At 37.6% G+C, this 19,611-nt stretch overlaps 1 protein-coding gene across 2 annotated transcripts in view; it reads right to left on the bottom strand.

Moving 5' to 3' along the window:
- DHX9 (DExH-box helicase 9) overlaps nucleotides 1–19,611 on the bottom strand; it is a 51,942-nt gene that overhangs the window by 19,836 nt on the left and 12,495 nt on the right. The window contains exons 4-13 of one of the 2 annotated variants that reach the window (XM_045877280.3): nucleotides 12,984–13,098; nucleotides 11,939–12,051; nucleotides 11,198–11,346; nucleotides 8,829–8,875; nucleotides 6,942–7,078; nucleotides 6,527–6,616; nucleotides 6,270–6,431; nucleotides 6,048–6,125; nucleotides 5,126–5,317; nucleotides 4–145 (exon numbers count right to left, since the gene is read on the bottom strand). In XM_045877280.3, coding sequence (XP_045733236.1) covers nucleotides 4–145; nucleotides 5,126–5,317; nucleotides 6,048–6,125; nucleotides 6,270–6,431; nucleotides 6,527–6,616; nucleotides 6,942–7,078; nucleotides 8,829–8,875; nucleotides 11,198–11,346; nucleotides 11,939–12,051; nucleotides 12,984–13,098 — 1,225 coding nt within the window. Of the gene's footprint in view, nucleotides 1–3; nucleotides 146–5,125; nucleotides 5,318–6,047; nucleotides 6,126–6,269; nucleotides 6,432–6,526; nucleotides 6,617–6,941; nucleotides 7,079–8,828; nucleotides 8,876–9,677; nucleotides 9,815–11,197; nucleotides 11,347–11,938; nucleotides 12,052–12,983; nucleotides 13,099–19,611 lie in introns of those variants that run through there. The other variant, XM_045877281.3, reaches the window with a different exon arrangement.

Below are 19,611 nucleotides of genomic sequence, written 5' to 3'. Positions count from 1 at the left end.
GACCAACAGTACAAAACATTATACTGGCATGAGGGCGAGGAAGGACAGACTCAAATCGAACACTGTAGCCACAGCTTTTTCCAGGCTCTTCTCCTCTCTCATAGGCAACTCGCTCAGCCACAGAAACTGCACTTATTCTCCTGGGCTGAGACAAGGAAAAAAAAAAAAAAAGTGACTGAAAGCTACCAAATTACTTACACTTGTTCATCAGGGTTATTAAATTACTGAAGTATATCTGTCCCACTGCCAGCTCAGCAATCAACACAAATAATAGTAATGATCTTTCTTAGAAAGCTCCAAAGTTAATTAGAATAAATCAGAACAAAAAATTACCACTTAATTCTATGGCAGACTCTTAAAATGCTGTTTTTCATTTCGTATATAAAATAATTCTCAGGTTTTTACAGAAAATAAAATGTTTTCACCATTGGCCCAAACTCTTAATATTCAGAGTAATTTTCCAGTAGGGAAGGGGACAGCACATCGGGAGTTCTTATAACTGCCTACACCAAAGTGAAGGCACATGTAAAAAATTATTTAACTGAACTGTGTTAAGTATTAGGAAGGTAAATAAGCTCCTTCATTGCCATATTTACTATGGCCACCTTTCATTCAATCATTTTATTAACTCATAAAGTAACTATTCATTGCATATTTGCATTAGGTGCTACAGACAGTGCTAGAGACAGAAAACTAGATGAAATCATTCTTGTTCTTGACGAGCTTATATGGCGAGGAAAAGAGTGTGTATTACTGCTTCCAGCAATAAATATGGCAAACCCAAGGGGAATGCTGTTAATGTTTTAAGTGTTGGACCTTAATTTTTCTGAAAATAAAATTTTCTGAAGTATTCCGTATTCTTGTAAGTACACAAAACAGTATTTACTTGGTGGATACTATGGCTATTACGATGTCCTGAAGGTATAGATATGGAGGTACATGCAGATTTATAAAGACTGAATGCTTCTAAGTTGCCTTGAATTTAATTTTGTCAAAGTTCTTGATGACAGGTTGTACTTTAGTTCCTTGCTTGAGAAAACTTTTTCTGAGTTTTATATTTAAATACCAATATGATGTTATCCCAGGTATGACATGACTAGGAAATCAGAGAGTAATAACAATCTTAAAAAAAGTCCAAAACAAAACCTCAGTAACTTCACTAAAGCTATTAATATTTTTTGAATCAATACAAAACATGATTTATTAATTTTTATATCCCTAATTTAAGAGTCCTGTAGGGCACGGGGCTAATAACAAATATAGATAAGTATACAATCACCTAGTTTATATTCATCTTGTCCACAAAGGTAAGGAATTAAAAGATGCCTTCTTGAAACACATGGTGTCGAGTTTTCCAGAGCTTATACTCTGGTTTATGCGCCTTAACTTGCTGAGCTATGCTTTTACTGACCACTACTGACCTGTACTCTGCACCTCACTAACTGTTAAGTGTTACATGAAGAACTGAGCTCTGTATTTTGCTCTCAAAAGAAGAGTTCGACTATATACTTACATCAGGAAATGTAAAAATGATACTCCACTAAACGTACAAAATACAGTGTTTTCTGGGACCTTTCAAGAAGTATTTATTTGAGAGAGAGTGAGAAAGAGAGATCACGAGCAGTGGGGGGAAGGGTAGAGGGAGAAGAAAACCCCTGCTGAACATGGAGCCCGATGCAGGGCTCAATCCCAGGACCCTGGGATCATGACCCGAGCTGAAGGCAGACATTCAACCGACTGAGCCACCCAGGCATCCTAAATATCATAAATTCTTGACACCACTCATCTCCTTGCTCTATTTTTCTTTCCTGAAGTTTTCAATACTCCTACTAAATAGCTGGCTTCTAGAAGAACTTCAAATCTATGAGGTTATTTGACTACTTGGAGGTATATTCATATGCTATTGGGTACCTGGGGGTTGCTTTTATCTCCTTGGGGCTACTTTCAGGTTTACGATCCTTATATTTTCCAGCCTTCTAAAATGACTATGGACAGCAGATGGCATATTCCCTAATCAGTACCTATTGTAGTTCTTAACTCTATATGGCCCCCCAATACAGCTGTCCTAAGAGACTCAAGAAAGCCATCCATAATGGAGGTTACAATTAACATAAGCGGTTCTAAAACAACAATCTTCAGAAGCACTATGGGCCACATTTCCTTCACTATGTACACGATTCAGTATCAAGAGGACTATTCATTCAAACGGCTAAAGAAACAAATGCTATCTCAGATTGCCTTAACAGAATACTATGTATTTTTAACTTTTTTCTTTTAAAGATATTATTTATTTGGGGCGGGGGGGACGTGCACAAGTGGAGGCAGGAGGGCAGAGGGTGAGGGAGAAGTAGACTCCCCACTGAGCAGGGAGCCCGTTGCACTGGCTGGATCCCAGGACCCTGGGATCATGACCTGAGCCGAAGGCAGACACTTAACCAACTGAGCTGCCTGGGTACCCCTGGAATACTTTATATTATTAAAAATATTAAGAGTATTGGGCGCCTGGGTGGCTCAGTTGGTTAAGCGACTGCCTTCGGCTCAGGTCATGATCCCGGAGTCCTGGGATCGAGTCCCACATCGGGCTCCCGGCTCAGCAGGGAGCCTGCTTCTCCCTCTGACCCTATCCCCTCTCATGCTGTTTCTCTCTCTCTCTCTCAAATAAATAAATAAATAAAATCTTTAAAAAAAAAAATATTAAGAGTATTAAAAACTGTATTCTACAATGACCAATCAGTATGCTCAGGTCCATCTTTTATATTCCAGGTATGATGTCAATGCATTCAAATGTGGTTAATGGAGTCTTAAAGCCTATCTCCCGGGCTGAACTATAGATGTTTGTAAGACAAAGGAAACATACTAGGACCCCACAGAATTTTTTAAACTTTTAAAGACATTACAGGAAAAATGTATCAGAGACTGATTTTGGGACAAGCACTAGGACAAAGATTCATTATGACTGACAGTTCAGAGTCATTTGTCCAAAATCAGAACACAAGCTACATTCCCACATGGATGGAAATTTTCAAGCATAAGTGACCACCTATTAAGTTAAGTGACCACCTATTATGAACATTCTACCCAGAGAAAAAAGATGGAATTCTCTGAAGTATTTTTCAACTTCATGATTCTCTTACTTTATGAAGGAATATAAGTAAAAGAGGACCAATAGAGAAGTGAAAACTGTTTTCAAATGCAAAGAAGTAAAATAACATTTCATTTCACCCTATAGCTCACTGCTTACATTTGTTACAGCATATATATCGAAACCTGTACATTTCACAGATAAAGCCACTAGAAATGTCCAAATTATCTGGGAAAGGACACAAAATAGTAGCAAATTATACTAAGTTTAAGACTATAATAACAAAAGCCTATTTTGTCTAGAACACACAAAAGCTATTTTTGGCTAAATTAACCTGGCTTTGATATTTATTAGATGGCTAGTGGAAAAAAACACCTTCTCACTTGAGCAGAAGTGATTTTATTCTACTCATGACATGCGAACAACTTCTGAGAACATAGGTTTTCAGCTCATCTGCTGAATTCTGCATCTCTTCCTATACGACTGAACTGCTTTTGAGATTAAAAGTGGAAAGTGGTAGTAAGGAAGGAGGGCAAAGCAGAGCTCAAGACTCCTTTTTCTCCCCCCAAGATTTTTTTTATTTATTCATTTGATTGAGAGAGAGAGCACAAGCAGCAGGGGGAGAGGCAGAGGGAGAGGGAGAAGCAGACTCCCCGATGAGCAGGGAGCCCAACACGGGGCTCGATCCCAGGACTCTATGATCATGACCTGAGCCACCCAGGCACCCCAAAGGACTCCTCTTCTAAACAACATACGCTGCTTCTAAACAATGTATCTCGTATAAGACAGGTAAGCATTAAGAGCAAGGATATTAACAAAAAAACAAACAACAAAAAAAAGAGCAAAGACATTTTATTGGTCATAGTACTTGGGGTTGGAACTTTCACTATGAGGCAAAGGATTCAGAGCCAGTTTTGGGAGTGGGAAGGATAATCAAAGAACATTTTGAGAAGAAAGCTGAGGGTCCTTTCCCAGAAAAATATAGACCTATCATGTTTTTTAAGCCTAAGATAGCACTGATTTTAAATGCAACATTCATTCCTTCAGTAATATTTTTTAGGCCAAAAAACCCAACTATCATATCAAACACAGACACTGATTATAAGATCTACTTCAATTTCAGAAATTTTAAAAAATATGATTTGTATGTATATACATAAATGCATAGGCACAAACAATTCTGGCTACTCTGAGGTTCACTACTCCTCCCCAAGGATCAATTATGTGCCCCAGATTAAGCATCAGATTCTAAGTCAAGGTCTGAGGCAGCCTGACAGGTGGTATCTGGCTTCTATGCAATGGTCTCCTTCTAGGTGCCAAAAGTACAGGGTTAGAGCTGATGGGAACTGCTTTAACCTGAGAAGGCTTGGAAGAGTAATTAGCTTTTCCCTAAGCTCTGGGACAAATTCACAGGCATCACTAATTGCTGGTAAGGTAATATAATGTAGTAGTTAAAAGAAAGAAGCCCAAAGGCAAATTGTTTGGTTTTGAATCCCAGTTCCACTACGTCCTGTGTTAATAACTTGGGCAATTTACTTAACTCTTTGTGCCTTAATTTATTGCAGGAGAAATACTAAATAAAATAATATGTACATCTTAGAATCATAATAAACTTTATATGAGCCTAAAAAATACCAGATGTTTAAAACAGAACCTGGCATACTTTAAGCATTCAGTTAGAGTCAACCGTTAACTGTTTTGTTAGCTTGCCTACTCTTGCTCTGAGTATTACGGTAAGATGGAGAGGAGCAAGACTTGCATGTGAACTTGGGGAGAAAGTATCCTTAGTCTTGTCTGATTCTAGGCCCAAAGAGTCCCTCTCTAGCCCAGACAAAAAGAATCGCTCCCATGGTTCAGTTCAGCTTATCACTGAAAATTAGAACAAGACTTAAATTCTTCTTCTTTTTTTAATTTTAAAGAGCCTAATGTGGCTACCGAGGGGAGTTAATAAAAGAATTAAAAATAGCCTGGCCTCTAGGTGTTTCCACCTCTCAAACTCTATCAACACGAGACACATACCTTGTAAGCTGGCTTACTACTTACCTGAGTTACTACAATATTACACTCTGCTGCTCTATCATTCTGGATGAAGTCATCTAGAATAAACTGTGGAACTTGTGTGGTTTTACCACATCCAGTAGCGCCTCGGATAATGACAACTGAATTTTGACTAATTGCTTCCAGGATTTCACTTTCAAATTTCTTCACAGGCAGCAACTCTCTCTCCTGTAAGATCTTTTTTTTTTTTTTTTGAAAGAGATGAAGGGAGGGGCAGAGGGAGAGAATCTTAAGTAGATTCCACACTGAACACAGAGCCCGACACGGGGCTCAACCTCACGACCCTGAGAGATCATGACCCAAACTGAAACCAAGAGTCAGATGACGAACGAGGTGAGCCACCCAGGTACCCCTAAAATCTGTTTTACGAAAGCTCCATGGCAGTCAAAGTTTTACCAACATATACATTAGAAGCAACTCTCTTAATCCTAAAAAAAATTTCCCATCTCTATAAAAACATTCCTTTCCACTGGCTTCATACTCAAAATATATTTTTTCATAAAAATGCATATATTTATATCTCTAACAGAACTGCCTCTCTTCCCTGAATTTCTGAAGAATCTATATTGTGGCCTTGTCTACCCTCTTGTTTTCCTCCTTTCTCCCTGAACATTCCATACACATTCCCCTTCTTACATTTTAATGTTGTTTTACTCAAAAAATAGTGAAAAATGCCAAAAAAAAAAAAGTTATTCCCCTAATCTCTCCATTTACATTAACTAAGAATCCCAGGCCCTTAACCCAAAAAAATTAACCTCAGAGGTAACTACACAATTAGAGGTTTGGTAAATACCTTTGGATCCACCTCCCTAGAAAGAGCAAAATACATTATTCACTGTTCTTTTGCCCATACCTAGAAAGTTCTAAAGCTCTGGGCACCATATGTCTAAATACTTCACTGACTTACTGCTGGCAAATCGTGATCCTGTTCCAGCTGGTACATTAACTCATTCTTGAGGTCCATACTTATTTGTTCTGGAGTAGCCTATAAAATGAGAAGGCAACAGTCAAACAAAAGCACATAACTTAGCCTCAAACTGAAAACATTTTTAAAAATCTGGGCTTTTTAATAAAATATATTAAAAAATAAAACACAAGAGTCTGAGCTCAAAAACAATGTTGCACTCACATAAGCCAGGGGCCCCTCATCAATGTTGCTACTAGTCCAAGGATTCCAATTGGATTGTGGAGGTGACCAAGGAACCACGCCCATTTGGTTTTGTCGCTGGGATGGCTCAAAGTGAGCCAATTTGCCAAGGTTCAGTACGACAGGCATAAAAGGATCATCAGGCTATTAAAAAATAAGAAAAACAAAAAATAATACCAGTCGCTTATCGGACTAGAAATTTTCAATACAAAGGTGTACTAAATTAACTGTATGCTTACTGGGGGCACGATCTCAAGATTTAGCTCCTGAATGGTGTTTTGCAGCTGATGTTCTAAATCTTGTGAGAGGTTAACTTTGTAAGGCTCCACCTACAGAAAAAGGATAGCCATGAAAATTATGTTAACATACACATGAACACTACTCAAATCTACTATAGCAGGGCTAAGAGCATGCAATCAGCACTAGGTCTACAATATTCCTGAAGCCAGTAAGTCAGTTCCTCATCGTGTAAAACTGACTGATGATTATTTACTCACTGTCTACTCAAACACAGTATCATGCCAGACAGATGATTAGTCAGGCCATTTCCATTTCTTAAGGTTAAGATTCCAAGAACTATGAATTAAACTTCTTTAGCCAAATCAAAAACTAAATTGAATCATTCCCTCCGGGCTACTAAGTCTAAAGACTCACTGTCTCTCCTTCTTTCTTCTTTGTAAGTCCAGAGTAAGCTTCAATTACTCCAAGATGGTAGAGTTGTCTGACAAGTGACAGGGCACAGGACTGTGCTGCCAGTTTTTTATTTGATCCATGTTCACGTGCGAAAATCCCTATAATTTAAGTTCAGGATTACTAAAGATGAAAGGATAAATCATCCTAGTAAAGAAACATCTCATCATAGGCAACTAGGGGCTTAGGTACAAAAGTCCCCTAAAATACAGAGTATGTTACAGACTCTTAAGTTCTTTTTCATGTTAACTGCTAACCAAAAGCAATTCCATTAACAGCAATACTGACTAAATAACCATCTTGATTACAGGCAGATACTAAGACACAGACAAATCATTATAAAAGCAGAAAACCTATTTCAACCAAGTTGTCATTATTAACATCATCTAGTGTTAAAACAAAGAAAGAAAACGTAGTTTAATTTTTGAAAAGCGAAACAAGGCAAGAAATGAAAATGGGTCCAAAGTGGTTACTTAGACCAGGAGTTGGCAATCTTCCATAAAGAGTAAGATAATGAATAGTTTAGGCTTGGCAGGCCACATAGTGTCTATCACAGCCACTCAACTCTGCCTAGCGTGAAAGCATCCATAGACAACACATAAACTAAGGTTTTACAAACTATGGGCCCAGGAACTAAAAATGGCTTATTTTTAAAGGGTTGTAAAAATAAGACAAAAATAACAATGGGTGATATATGTGACCTGCAAAGCTTAAAATATTTACGATCTAGCCTTTTATCAAAGTTTGCTAGCCCCTGACACAAACAAGTGTAGCTGTGTTCTAATAAAATTTTGTTTATAGAACAGGTAATGGGCTGTATTTGGCCAGAGGCCTATAATTTGCTTATCCTGGCATCAGACTGAAGCCAGCAACTACTCAAATTCTTAAAGAAAATGCTAATACAAAGTGTCTTCTCCTCCAGTATCATTCAGCTTTAGGAGATGACATAAGGTAAGGAAGGGGCACAGATACTTTTAGGCCTACTAGCCAATTTAGTCAAATTAATTCTGAAAGTCAGATCAACGGCACAACAAGTTGGACTGCCTTTATCCTCTTCTCTTAACATCCCATCTACTCAAAGTTTTATTTTTAAAGTCTAGGATAAAAAAATTCAACACCATCTCTTGATGATTCATTTGAAGGTTTGATTTTATGAGGAAAGTCTTTCATACACTATAAATTTAAATCCTTAGTGTTAGTTGCAGAATTCTCAAGCTGAAAAGAATCTTAGGCCGTTTCTCTCAATTTGCAGGTAAGTTAACGGGGTCCCAGCAATGTTAATAACAAAACCAGTAAACTAGTTCCTTACTTTCAAGCATCACACACTGCCTGTTGTAAACTTACTAAGAATAGAGAATACAGGATTATAGCTTTACCTTTTCACTTCCTTTATGAATACCCCCCCCAAATCCATTCCTGTTTCCTCAGGGTAACTTTTACACCTCTTCTTGACTCTAAGACTCTTAAATGCTACACATCCACCCTGGGGCTTCAAATGCTATCATCTACTCTACATTTACTCTACTTTCTAAATTTTACACCTAACTACCTGATTAAAGATTAAAAAAAAATGTTTTAGAGCTGTCTGGCTGGCAGATTCCTAATTAGCCTACCTACCATCTCTTACCCTTTGAAATAAATACTAGCACAATCTTTTTTTTTTTCACCTGCAAACTGGGAAACTGGGCCCTCGAATTCATGTAATTACTAATATTCTAAAATACCCCAGGATGCTACCTTTCAATTAATACTCTTTCAATTAATAAAGATTATATGTATGTGGCTGAAGACTTTAATGTATTACTCCACTATATAAGACTCAAGAGTTATCAGGGAAGCAGTAACACTTACTTCTGCCCAGCTGCTTGATGTAAATGGTCATTTCTGCAATAAAGCTCCTGTAACAACATATACAAACAAGGTTAGGAATTTCACTGTTAGAAATTACTAAATCCAGGACTCCCAAATCAGGCAGGCTTTCCAACTGCTTAGGCAAGGCACAGCAAAAAACCACTGTAAACACTTATTTCTGTTCAATCCTAGAATGAATCAAGTATATGTAAACTTCAAATAATGTACAACATGGTACAAGACAACTATAATCAAAGCTGACAAGCCAACTGTTCACGAAAAGAAAATGTTAAGGTTTTAGATTCTGTGTTTACTTACTCCAAAGGTTGCAGTTTCAATAGCTAGAAGACATTCAATGAAAAGGAATTTTCCATTTAGCCTGGGGCCAAGAAATAACACAGTCCCCAAATTCTTTAAATTATGGTTGTGATTATTTTAAGATTGCTTTGCATGGGCCACCCACTAAAGACTTATCTGTTAAGTCTACACATCCACATACACATGAACATACAAACACTATGCATGTATCTGTGGCTCCTGAGGCAGGGGTCTGGTATCTGCCTGCAGTTGGAAGCAGCCCTTGATAACAAAAAACTTAGCTTATTTATACCACACTTATTTAAACCAGGGAACAAAATATTTTTGGAAATTAGAGCTCAAATCGCTAGCAGATTCTAGGGGATGAATTTAGTTTCAATAAAGCAAAAACTGTCCTTTGAAAACTATATGCTTTCTGATCCTTCCACTGCTCAGGTACATTCTAGCCTTGACTGTGCTGTGAATAGAAGGTAGGTAAGGCTTAAGAAAAAGTAAATGTTAGACTCCTTCCTATACCTCTTGTGAACTGACCTTCAGGCACAGCGGCTTCAGGGGTCAAAGGCCACTGGCTTTCAAGGGAACAACATCCACCCTTTCATTAATGACACCGATGCCAGTATGTTTCTCAGCCAGGCTTAAAGTCAGCACTCAATCTCATTCTCCTCCACCTAGGGGGAACAGCGACACCAGAAATCAGTTTACAATAGTTTTCCATGTGATTGCTTAGTTCAGCCTAAGCAGCAGCACATGTGTGTATGAACACAGACCTCTGGTGTTGCTGTCTGTTATGCCTTTAAATAAAGGACATACAAGGAGATGCTGTCCTAGCTCCCCCAATTGTCTCTGCCTTCCTCATTGTCATATCCTGAATTCTTCAATTCTTTTTCTATCAGGAGTCAATGATAAGATACTGGTATCAAAACATGTTTACAACAAGCTTCAGACACATTTACTTGTTCTTAAAGTCACCAAGGGCTACTAATAAGCTCCATCAGTTCAGAAGGACAAAATACTAAAGAAAAATCAACAAATGGATCCTTCCTTTATAACCTGAGGGTTTTAAAAAATCTGATGTCAAATTAAGTATTGAGAATTCAGGATTGAACAAACAGGAAGCAGGGTGATCCATGCTCTGAACATCATTTTGACCACAGCGTCAAAGTTTTTTTTTAGTAATAATTATTTTAGGATTACTAGATGCATCGAAGGGAGAACACTCTGATTTTCAAGGAAAATACTTTTTATGTATTTTGAATAATTTATTTCATATAAAGGACAGCAAATTAAATCAACCAGAAGGTTTCCACTATAGCCTTCTTTCTCTTCCAATAAAAATACAGTGCCCCCAGAAAGTGTCTAATCCGTATGAGCCTTCCTGGGAGTAATAATTACTACACCCTGGAATGCTCTCAGGAAGAAGAGCAAGCAGGCTGAGAAACATACTGTCAACTGTTACAACGACCTCCCTTTATATTCAGTTTTATATATTTAACAGAATAAAAGTAAGCTATTTTAACTCACATACAATGACTGAAGCTATCCTTCAGCTTTACAGTAAGCCCTTAAACACTTCAACAGGACTCTAAGAGCTGGCAACTTTCAAAGCGAAAGGAAAATTTGGATCTAGATGCAATGCAGTCTGAGACTCTGGAACTTAAGTGTCTAACTTGACCCATTAAAGAAATAATCCTTATAACTACCTTTAACAATACCACAGTGAAAAAACTCATCACCTCAGGCTGCTTTTTAAATCAGGGACAAACCACCACTTGTGGCATGATTTTTGCCTCTCAGATACAAATGAGAACCTCGTAAGTCTAACAACACAAACAGTAGATTTTTGCAGAACTTCTAAAATCCTCCTCCTAAATAAAAATCATGGTAAACTACTAATTACGAATCAATGATAATTTTTCTTAGGCAAAGTATCTTCTTTTCACAATTCATTGCTAATCCACAAACTGAATTAGGTAACACACACAAAAATAGAACAATGACTATATAAAACAACCCTAACTTACTATAGAAGGAAAAGACTGAAACAAGCAAACCTGTTGTGATCAGGACCCACTTGGGTGTACTTATATTCTCCTTGAATCTTTTCCTTTTGGAAATACTGGTTCAGACGAGCCTTAGCATTTTCCAATGTCCAGTTTCCATGAAGCCCAGCATTTAAATCCACTTCTTCTGACTCTAAAGTCTGTTGAATCAATGACAATTAAATTTGGCTGCATTAATTTTAGTTATGCATATCTAAGGTACAGAAATTTATAACAGTATCTTCTTTGTACTACCCTTTATAATGCAAAAACTGTTTTTAATGTTTCTATTCCTAGACCAAAGTGAACCAGAAAGTTTTTGCTACATCTGGTGATCCTACTGTATAAACAAGCTATTAGTTAATGTATTGTGTATTTAAATTATTCCTGAGAAACCTTGACAAATTTTGTGTTGGCTTTAACACTTTAAACATATTAAGTGGAAAAATAACCTTTTCTATGAAGACATTTTTGAGGGCTCATGAAATGAGGTTTACTAAGGTAATTACATTTCCTGTAAAACAGATGAGGATACATTCTATCACCAGAAAAAGTTTTGTTTCATAGGCAATTCTAGTGACCAGATTTAATGGGTAGCTTAGGTTTATACTGTCTCGTGTGAACAAGTAGCCTCAAACAATGACTTAAAAGAATCACCAAATCATTAAGTTGTGAATATCTTAAGTCTTGCAGTGAACCAAGTACTAAGTGACAATCCTGGGTATGTGACAAAGGGTGATAGGATAGCCTTACCGCTTGTACTTCTTGTTCTTCCTTTCTTGAATAATAATCCTTCAAGTTGGCTCCTCGATCCCAGGTGGGCCCAGGAGGACCATAGCCAGAGGCCCCAATTCCAGAATTATTTTCTATTAGAAAAGAAAATGAAATATTTAAGAAGATCCTAAATATTTTAAAGAATATTTTTAGATTTTGGCATTCTGTAACTAGAAAGCAGAGTTTCTCAATTATTTGGAAATGTGCCCCAAATCTTCATGACTTACTTGAAAACTGTTTCATGATTGAAATATAAGTCTAAATTGATAACCTCAAGGCTGGTATGTATGGGGGGAGCTACTAGCAATGATCATAAGTGACTGACAATCTAGCATACATTTTCAAGTTGATTAAACTTGATGACTGATTAAATTTGTTCAAACTGCTTCTTTGCTAAATATGACCTTGAGAGAAACCTGTTAGCACTAGTGATGGGGATAAGAAGCTGAAAAGGTATAAGCAAGTGTTAAATCTTGGTAAGAAAGCAGACTAACTAAAGATACCTAATACTGCCTGATTATTAAAAATTTATTCCTCACAACAATCTTATGAAATAAATACTACTGTTATTCTCATTTTATAAATACTGGATCTAAGACTTAAGTAACTTGACCAAGATCCTAGTTAATCTATCCTATACTGGGGCAAGACCAATAAAAAGCTTTGATAACATAAGAATTCAGTAACACCTTGGATGCACAAGGTATAAGTCTACGATACATTTGATAGGAATAAGTTAGAAACAAGAAAGGGCAATAAATAAGACCCTTTAATCAAATGTTCTAGCCTGTGCAAAATTTATCCAGAAATAAAAATTAGTAAAAGCTAATGAAGTAAGGAATTAAGCTATATCACACTTTGTAAGAGAAATCACTGGTGGTGTTTGTAAATTTATGAAGGCCCTGGGTTGTCTCGACATTATGAGTTCACGTAGTTATCTTTCTATCCAAATGAGAAAGAGATGAAGACTAAGAAGGATTATGCATATCTTATCGTGTCATACATACACATTCAAGTCCCTTACCTGCCTTAAGAGCCAAATGTGGAGGAAGAGGCCCTCCCATGGTTGCTGGTAAACCTCCACCCGTAGTTGCTGTGGTGTCAGGTGTATCAGTAATTGGGGGTGGAGGAGGTGCTACCTGCAAGAGGCAAAGTCAAGGCAGGATCAGTAATTTCATCCTCACAGGGAGTAGTAAATTTTTTTATACTTAAAGGAGGTCCATGTGTCACCCCCTCCTAACCCCATAATTTTAACATCTTTGTTTTCAATGTCTAGAATCTATTATATCCTTACTTGAGGCAGAAAAGAAGGGTAGTAAAAATTACTTGTAATTCTCTACCTGGAGATTTTATATGTGTAAACAAATACAGTTTTTCCACAAAAAGTGGGATCGGTTTATGGTGTATAAATTTTTTCCACTTAGTAGCTTTATAAATACATTCCACATTCAAGAAATATCTGTTAAGAACCTTCTATAGAGTAGACACTGTTCTGGGTACTGAGGATAAAATGAACAAAAGAAACAGATGTTCTGTACTTAGAGCTATTCAAATAGCTATACTCTGATTCTTACAGAGCTAAACAATGAATAAATACATAATATGTCAATTATGATACAATACTATAGAAAAAAATGAAGCACAAAAGAGAAATAGGGACTGTGAGATATCTGTTTAAATAAAGTTAATTGGTGAAGCCACACTCATAAGTAAAGAGAGATCGAACAAGTGAGAACAAAGAAGAATACGGGCAGGAGAGATTTCCAGAGAGAATGTCACATCCCAAGATGTAAAATATTTTATGTACATCTACTTTTTAAAAAAGATTTGAGAGAGAACACGCTAGAAAGAAAGAGAGAGAGCGTGCTCACTTAAGGACAAGCAGGGGGAGGGGCAGAGGGAGAGGGAGAAGCAGACTCCCTGCTGAGCAGGGAGCCCGATTGGGGGGGGGGGGGGTCCATTGATCCCAGGACCCTGGTATCAAGTCCTGAGCCAAAGGCAGACCCTTAACCAACTAAGCCACCCAGGCGTCCCGGCATCAACATTTTAAAAAGCACCATAGTGCATTACTGAAAGGTTGCACCTGCACTATATATCTGACAATCTATTTCCTCACGTCCTCTCCAATTCTAGGAATTACATCAAGTGTTTTTACATCTTTACCAATATTAGCTTAGTTTTTTGTTACGGCAACCTATTTTAATTTACATTTTCTCTGCCTATTATTTTATCTGAATATTCACTGATCTCATTAATTTCTAAGAATTTAACATCTCAGTGCTGCTCACTTCACTCTGTCATACAAGTTGCAAATAATTTTTGTTGTCCTTTTCCTTTTTTCACTTTGTAAATGCTTATTGCCCAAAAAGGTACTTTTTGTTTGTGTAATCCAATCTAGTTTCTGCCTATGATATCCTCCATAAAATGGCCTTTCCTGTCCAAAACCTATTCTGCATTATTTTCATATATTTCATTTTGGAGATAGTTTCATGTAAATACAGTTACTATAATCTCACAATAATTAAAATTATTAATATGTGGACCAGCTACTACTTCTAACTTTTTAAAATTCTCCTTGGCTATTTTTCAGCAATTATTTTTCCTAATTAACTTTTCTTTCATTTTTTTTTAAGATTTTATTTATTTATTTGAGAGAGTGAGAGAGGAGGAGCAGGGGAGTGGCAGAGGAAGAGGGAGGAACAGGGAGCCTGACGTGAAGCTCAATCCCAGGACTCCAGGATCATGACCTGAGCCAAAAACAGACGCTTAATTGACTGAGCCACCCAGGCGCCCCCCCCCCAATTAACTTTTCTATTTTATTAAATAATGGTAAAATATATACAATTTACTTGGGGAAAACGGCCTTCCTTCCTTACAAGAGAGTAACTGACATCTTATGATAATGGAACCTCCCACCCAGAAACAGTATAGCTCTACATTTCATCAAATCATCTATCTGTTGAGACAATTCTCCATGAATATCTTGTAGTTCTCCAAGTCTTATTTAAACATCTTCTCAAGGATGTCTGAATAGCAAACAACCTTGGAAGGTAGAGATATTTTCCTCCAGAATAGGGAGCAGATTTTTTCCAAATGAGTAAAGATAGGGAGGGTGGCAGGTTTGCCAGCAGCCCCCTTATAAGACTGAGGGTTTCTTAAACTCAAAGTACCTCAAGTATAATACAAACTCTCTGTGCCCTCAGTATCCACACGGATCTGCTCCATATCGTCCCCAAGATTTGGGGACACGTGGGAACCAATACAAACATGAAGCTGATGCTGCCTGCTATCCCATGAGTAATAACATCCTTTGTCTCTCACTCAGAAGTCTTCTGTCTTCTGCAAGCATGCTAAATTGTCAGACTGCAAATATGGTAAAATCTCAGACTCTTTCAGACTTCTTGATACTATCCTTCAGTAAAAATCTGTTACATTGTTCTTAAAGGTCCTACCAACTACATATTCTTAAGTTCTTTGTAATTTTCACTATTACAGTGAATAGGATTTTTTCCAATTAAATTCTTTATGATATTTACACTTCATTTTTTTCTCTTATATTACATATCCTGCTTATTTTTTATTTACTGTATTCATGGTGATAGTGCTTGGTCTTGTCTTAACTTTACAGAAACTCCCCTAGTTCAATGCATCTTAAACTATCTGCAGTGAAGAACTGGTTTTGAGTTCTTTCCCCTAATCCACTGGAAACAATATTTTTGTAAATATACACAAAATGAATTGCTCCTAGAAATATAAAACAGACATACAAAATACAAACCCAAGTGTATCACAATTCCATTAGTGTTTCTAGATATGCATGCATTTATGTACTTACCACCTCAACATTTTGAACACTGCTCTATGAGCTGTTTTTAGTACAGTGTTTATTGTTTTTGCTATTTATTATTTTTAAAAGTTTATTTTTAAGTAATCTCTATACCCAAATGGGGCTCAAACTCAGAACCCCGAGATCAAGAGTTGCATGCTCCATCAATTCAGCCAGCCAGGCACACCTACTATTATTTTTAGATGATACTTTTCAACACGTCAAGAAGTATTTTTCTACTCCATTTCCTAAGTACTTTATTGGTAATAAGTATTTAATTTTATTTTTTTAAAGATTTTATTTGTGAGAGTGCTCATGCGTGCACGAATGGGGGGGGAGGTCATGGGAGAGGGAGAAGCAGACTCCCTACCAAGCATGGAGCCCCACGCAAGGCTTGATCCCAGGACCCTGAGAGATCATGACCTAAGCGGAAGGTCATGCTTAACTGAAGCCACCCAAGCACCCCTCAAATGCTTTTTTTAAACCTCTATTAAGTAAACCACTGAGTAGATAGGTACTTTTCTCTTATGAACTCATTAACATGATGTAGCAAGAAAGTCTGATTACCAGGTTTTGCTTCAGATTTGCTGGAGTTGTCATTTAAGATACGGTATGTGTACCATATTACTTTTCTAAAATATGAAAAATCCTGAATTCTCAAACCTATCTTACACCACATGGGTTTTGGATAAAGGACTATGAATCAATAGTTATTTACTATCTTCTTAATTAGACTTGGGATGGACTATCTATCTTTTATAGTTATTTAAGATTTTTACTCATCAATTCTAATTCTACAATTTCTGGTTTCATCTCTATTAATTCCTTTAGTTGTTTTATTTTCCTGAGTTGAAAATTAACAGTTAAAAAAAAAAAGAAAATTACCAGTTTACTCATCTAAAAAACTATTTCTTTTGCAATAATAAAAGTATTTGATACTACTTTGACTAAATGACAATTCCTTTGGTCTTCCAGAGTTTTGACATTGTTACCTAAAGAGTGTATACTTTTTAATTTTCATTTAGAACCAAGTGTTTAAATTTCCTAATGTTCAGGATTTTTTGCTACTTTCTCACATTACCATTTTAGTTGGGCCTATATACACATTAGCATTTCTAACATTAGGTAGATGGGTATATATTGTGAACTAGTATTTGTCTTTCCTGCTTTCTTCCTTGAAGTTTACTTTGATATTATTTTGTACTTCATTTGCCTGGTATAGCTTTACTCATGTCTTTACTTTCAATCTTTCTAATTGAAGGATTTGTTTTATACAGATAGCACATAACATGAAGCACAGTGCTCTTCCAAGGTTAGGGCTCGAAGGCAAAGTACAGCTTATTCTAGGGACAGTCCCAATAGCCAAATCCTAAATTCCAGTGTGATAGTATTAGGGGGTGGGGCCTTTGGGAAGGGATTAGGTCATGAGGGTACAGCCCCCATAAAAGGAATTGGTGACTTATTAAAAAAAAAAAGAGAGAGAGCTCTCTTGCTTTTTCCACCATGTGAGGATATAGTTGAGAGAGCCTTTCATGAACCAGGAAGTGGGCTCTCACCAGACACTAAATCAGCCAGAACCTAGTATCCTAACACTTCCCAGCCTCCAGGAGTGTGAGAATATGTTTCTGTTGTTTACAAGCCACCCAGTCTATGGTACTCTGTGATAGCAGCCTGAACTAAACAGGGAGGATTTTCTTTTTTACAGTTCTTGATCAACTAGGATGCAGGTAGAGGCAAAGAGGGTATTAACCACCTGCCTCCAGACATTTTGTAGAGCAGCCCGAGCCAGCTCGGTCTCCGTAACAGCTGCGCATCTGCTGTGGAGAAGGGCCAGTGCCACCTAGTTAAAAGTGGGCATCCTGCCCACTACTTTCAAGATCAAGAGATGTAGCTGACCTTCCTAACACACAGAAACAGACAGAGTTAGGCAAAATGAAGACACAAAAAGTAGGTCACAAATGAAACAGGGGGAAACCACAGCAAGAGACACAAGTTAAACAGACATAAATAGCATGCCTGATAGAGACTTTAAAATAATGATCATAAAGATAACTCAATGAATATGAGAAAAGAGTGGAGGACATCAGTGAGAACCCTTAAGGAAGAGATAGAAAACATAAAAGAGAACCAATCAGAGATGAAGAACACAACTGAAATTAAAAATGCACTTGATGGAATAAATAGCAGGCTGGAAGAAGCAGAAGAACGAATTAATGAACTAGAAGACAGTAATGCAAAGTAATCAAGGTGAACAAATGAGAGAAAAGAATTATGCAAAATAAGAATAGACTCAGAGAACTCAGTGACTTCATCAAGCATAGTAACATTCACATTACAGGGATCCCAGAAGGAGGAGAGAGAGAAAAGGGGGCAGAAAATTTACTTCAAGAAATAATAGCTAAAAACTTCCCTAATCTGGGGAATGAAACAGGTATCTAGATCCAGAAGACACAGAGATCCCCCAACAAAATCAACCAAAGGAGGTCCACAAAAAGACACAGTAATCAAAATGGCAAAAAGTAGAGATAAAGAAAAAATTTTTTAAATTTTTTTTAAAGATGTATTCATTTGAGAAAAAGAGAGCACAAGCAGGGGGAAAGGCAGAAGCAGACTCCCCGCTGAGCTGGGAGCCTGACACAGAGCTTGATCCCAGGACCTGGAGAGATCATGACCTGAGCCGAAGGCAGACACTTAACCATCTGAGCCACCCAGGCGCCCCAAGAAAAAAAATGTTTAAAGCAGCAAGAGAAAAGAAGACAGTTACATACAAGGGAAACCCCCCCATAAGGTTCTTAGTGGATTTTTCAGCAGAAACTTTGGCAGCCAGAAGAAAAGGCATGATATTCAAAGTGCTGAAAGGGAAAGAAATCTACAGCCAAGAATATTCTACCCAGCAAGGCTATCACTTGGAATAGAAGGAGAGATGAAGAGTTTCCAAGACAAGCAAAAGCTAAAGGAGTTCAGGACTAAACCAGCCCTACAAGAAATATTAAAGAGGACTCAGAGTAGGAAGGAAAGACTGTTAAGTGAGAGTATGAAAAGTAGGAAACACAAAACCAGTAAAGATAAGTATTTCTGTAAAAACTCAGTCAACAAAATAAATTCACAGAATAAAAGAATGTAGTCAAGTAGGACACCATATACATAAAACACTGGGGGGAAGAGGAGTAAAGAATGGTTTGAACTTATGCAACCATCAGCTTAATATAGACTGCTACATGCTTACTGGAGACAGCTCTTAAACAGCTATCACATCCATGGCACAGGAAGAGGGTGTCTTTCGGTGAAGGAGGCTTACTTTTAGCTAATCATCATGACCGTGGCCTGAGGAGTAGGCTTCTAATTAAACAGGCATCTAGGGGCTGACTGTATTCCAGAGACCTCGGAGAGAAGGTGCTATCTCCTTCTACTGTGTTCCAGAGTGCCAGTGTTTCCTGAGGAAAAGCTTTACAAGCATCTGGTTTTTGTAGCTAACACCCAGGAATGCCCCCTCAATCACCTGGCTCCAGTTGCCACAGGGGCTTATGTTCTTGGGTCCCCTGGGACTGTGTCAAATGGAGCAACAGTTCTTGGCAGACTACCATTCCCAGGCACAGTGAGGGGACTGAGGCATACCCCCAGTCTTTCTGTGAAGGAGGTCACTTCGTTTGTCCTGAAGCTTCAGACAGAGGCAGGCTTCAGGTTTGGCACACACTGCCTACGTAGCTGCTCTGAAGGAACATATGGTGATCTTCCTCTGCCTTGTTCCAGCTTGTTGGTATCTCCCCAAAAGGAGATTATACACTCGTCTGGAGCCCAAATATTTGCAACTGCTACCCAGGGAACA

This window comes from Mirounga angustirostris, unplaced genomic scaffold (assembly GCF_029215605.1).
Source record: "Mirounga angustirostris isolate CCGP_5_RB_7025 unplaced genomic scaffold, mMirAng1.0.hap1 SCAF_6, whole genome shotgun sequence".
Classification (NCBI taxonomy): domain Eukaryota; kingdom Metazoa; phylum Chordata; class Mammalia; order Carnivora; family Phocidae; genus Mirounga; species Mirounga angustirostris.
Note: the sequence above shows the minus strand (reverse complement) of the source record. Positions and strands in the feature narration are given on the sequence as shown.